Source organism: Talpa occidentalis, unplaced genomic scaffold (assembly GCF_014898055.3).
Source record: "Talpa occidentalis isolate TD23 unplaced genomic scaffold, MPIMG_talOcc4v2.1 talOcc4.3, whole genome shotgun sequence".
Lineage (NCBI taxonomy): Eukaryota > Metazoa > Chordata > Mammalia > Eulipotyphla > Talpidae > Talpa > Talpa occidentalis.
In genome coordinates, this window is record NW_023603184.1 from 817779 (window position 1) to 821654 (window position 3876).

General features: G+C 38.1%; 1 protein-coding gene across 1 annotated transcript; it reads left to right on the forward strand.

Annotated features, from left to right (window-relative positions):
• The first annotated feature begins 1263 nt into the window (after positions 1–1263).
• Positions 1264–2220, forward strand: LOC119254203 (olfactory receptor 5B2-like). The gene has a single exon (XM_037521324.1). The coding sequence runs from the start codon at positions 1267–1269 to the stop codon at positions 2218–2220; it is 954 nt and encodes a 317-aa protein (XP_037377221.1). The 5' UTR covers positions 1264–1266.
• The last annotated feature ends 1656 nt before the right edge of the window (positions 2221–3876 follow it).

Genomic DNA, 3876 nt, shown 5'->3' on the forward strand with positions numbered 1-3876 from the left:
ACAGGCCAGAAGTGCAAGGGGTGAGAGGATTCACCAGAGACAGAGTGGGGAACAGAAAAGGCAGACTGACGAAATACACTGCTGAGGGGAGCAGTGGGCAAGACAGGAGAGGTCTGCTGTGCCATGTGGGTCAGCTCCCTGGCAGTCTGGAGATTGAAGGCATGCTTCAGAGGCTGCGGATAGCTTCACAGTGCTGTGCTTAACCCCTTGCACCACCAGGGAGGCCCTCAAGGGTTGATTTTAAAGATTGTCTTTGTCTGATCATTTGCTTGGTTTTTCTACATTTCACCTGTAAGTGACACCATCTGGTATTTTTTTTTTTTTTTTGGCTTATTTCACTTAGAATAATTCCTTCCAGCTCCATCCATCTTGCTGTAAATGCCATGACTCTACTTTCTTTTTTTTTTTTTTGATTGCTGAGTACTGTTTATTATGTAGATAGTTCACGTCTTGATTCACTCATCTGTTTGGGGGCACTTAGGTTGTTTCCATATCTTGGCAATTATAATCAGTGCTGCAATAAACACAGAAGTGCATGTTTCTTTTTGTATTTGGGGAGTAGATACCTGGGAGCTAGGTCCAATGGCAGATCCATTTTTAATCTTTTGAGGAACTCCCACACTTCTTTCCACAGGAACTGGACCAGTCTACAACCCACCAACACTCGTGGATCTTTGTTACTCTACTGTGTATCTACATTGAGCATTGAGTTAATGAACACAATGAATAAATGTGAAGAGTTACAATAAATTTCATTAAGTTTCAATTAAGAGAATAATGGATCCTGAATATCATTATGCATTTGTTCAAAGTTTGACTCTCATAGTTGATACTGGTGTAAACTTGTGAAAAATATTTTGTATGTTTGTTGAGATATTTTGATAGGTTTAAAAACATTTAACGTAACTGTGTGCTTGGAGTGAACCATGTATAAATGCAAGGTGTTAATAGACTCAGCTGATTTCATTTGCAAGATATTTTTATGGCAAATATGTGACTTGAGACAAATGTGCACCTCAGTTTATTTGCACAAGTGGGAAGTTGGCCATGTGATATGTGAGGAGCTTAGAGCTTTGACAGTACAGAGATATTTTATCTACTAAGTTCTTTTGTTCAAATCTATGCTTTAGGTCAGCGAATCATGAAGAATAAATTATTGTCATAATGAAATAAACAGGATATTTATAGATTTAAATTTTAGTGCAATCACTTTTCTGTTTACCAAATGTTCCTTTTCTCCTAACTACAGAGAACTTAGTAATTCCCATGGAGAATAATTCAGAGGTAATAAATTTCATTCTGGTGGGTCTAACCAATGCCCCAGAACTTCAGATTCCCCTCTTTATCTTGTTCACCTTCATTTACCTCATAACTGCTTTGGGCAACCTGGGGATGATCATGTTGATCCTTGGAGATGCCTGTCTCCACACGCCTATGTACTTCTTCATTGTTCACCTGTCTCTAGTGGATTTTGGTTACACCTCAGCTGTCACTCCCAAAGTGATGGCTGGGTTTCTTGTAGGAGACAAGGTCATCTCCTACAATGCATGTGCTGTTCAAATGTTCTTTTTTGCAGCCTTTGCCACCGTGGAAAATTTCCTCTTGGCTGCAATGGCCTATGACCGCTATGCAGCTGTGTGCAAACCCCTGCATTACACCACCATCATGACCACAGGTATGTGTGCTCGCCTGGCCCTAAGTTGCTATGTTGGTGGCTTCCTGAATGCCTCCATCCATGTTGGGGACACATTCCGTCTCACTTTCTGTATGTCCAATGTGGTCCACCACTTTTTCTGTGACGTGCCAGCTGTCATGGTTCTCTCTTGCTCTAATAGATATGTTAGTGAGATGGTTCTCTTTTTTGTGGCAAGCTTTGACATCTTAATTTCTCTTGTGGTTATCTTGATTTCCTACATTTTCATATTCATCACCATCCTGAAGATGAAATCAGCCAAGGGACACCAAAAGGCTTTGTCCACCTGTGCTTCTCACCTCACTGCTGTCTCCATCTTCTATGGGACTGTCATCTTCATGTACTTACAACCCAACTCCAGCCGTTCCATGGACACAGACAAGACAGCATCTGTGTTCTATGGCATAATCATTCCCATGCTGAACCCCATGGTCTACAGCCTGAGGAATAAAGAGGTCAAGAATGCATTCAAGAAGGTTTTGGGGAAGGCAAAATCATCTCTTGGATTGGGAATTGATGTTGCATGAAGCCTAATAACATAGCTCACTTCTTAGGTCACCCCATTCACATTTTAAGCCCTACACAGCATTAAATTCCTGAATTACATGTTTACCATGTCAAACTATTAGAAAAAAATAAAATATATTGAGAAGTATGATATTTGAACAATTATGACAGAAGGAAAACATACAGCATTTTGTGTCTTATTTAAAGTTTTGGAAATGATGAGGATTATAGTCTATAATATGGTGTTGCAAATTTGAAAGTGGCTGAGATGGTAAGTAGATGGTCAAAGTGATGATAATTTTCAATGTGCATATGTTGAAACTTTATGTTGTAAACCTGCAGTTAAAATGATTTAATGATTCTTCAACTAAAAAATTTTGTTTTTTTCAGTATTTGCTTTTCCAAGCAAAAATATTTGCTTTTTCCTTTCCTCTGTTTCTCTGGTAACCACTAATCAGGAAAAGGGACAATGGTGTAGCAAGGATATATTTGGACTCTGATTGATGACCTTAATGTACATTTTGATTCTTAAAGATGAACACACCTGTTCATAACATTGTATATCTTATAATACAATGTCACTCTAATTAAAAAAAAACACCTGCCAAAGTCATTTGATTTATTCACTTGTTCCACATGCACATAGTGTGACATACAAGCCCTTACACAGAAGCACATAGTGTGCTCTACATGGGCATGAAGACACATATACATGGGAAGTGTAAATTAAAATAATTTCTAGGTTTTCAGGATTTGCATCTAATCTTATTTATTTCTTTGTTGAATAGCTATTCTAAGTGTGTTAATTGGAGAAAAAGGTATGTAATTCTATATGAAGTATGTAATTCTATATATCCTCCATATATGTCCTTATATTATCCACATATCCTTCTAGATATACTTCTAGAACATTTCCAGAGTTCTAGCTTACTTTCCAATCGGATGAAACATTCTAATCTACATTCTAACTCAGGGCTTTCATTTTTAGTCCAATGTTTTTCTGGAAATCTTATCAACTTGATAATTGTAAATCATCTCATAATTTTTACTAAAAGTGATGTCTTCTAAAGTGGCAAGCACCAAATAAATGCTATCAAGTAAAACATGAAAATATGTTAATATGAGCTACATAAACATTTATTCTGATTCTGGTTTAATTTGTTTGTTTTTATTTTTTTTAAAGATTTATTTATTTTAATGCATACAAGATCTTGGGTTCAGGCCAGAAGTCGGGTGGGGAGAGGATTTACCAGAGACAGAGTGGGGAACAGAACAGGCAGACTGACTGAAATACACTGCTGAGGGGAGCAGCGGGCAAGACAAGAGAGGTCTGCTGTGCCATGTGTGTTGCTCCCTGGCTGGCTGGGGATTGAACTCGTGCTGCAGAGGCTGTGGATTGCTTCATAGTGCTTTGCTTAACCCCTTGCACCACCAGGGAGGCCCTGATTCTGGTTTAATTTGGAAAATCTCTTCATCTATACTGATTATACACCTAACTGAAATGATTCAAGATGGCCATTTAGACTACAAACTTGAAAATATCTGTCATTAATAAACATAATGTCCATTCAATACCCTAGTGCAATGTGCAATCTATGTGTTTGATTTGATTCTCAGGAGCACCATTCCACACTGAAGCTACCTATGGGTATGTGCACCCAAGACTTCTTTATATG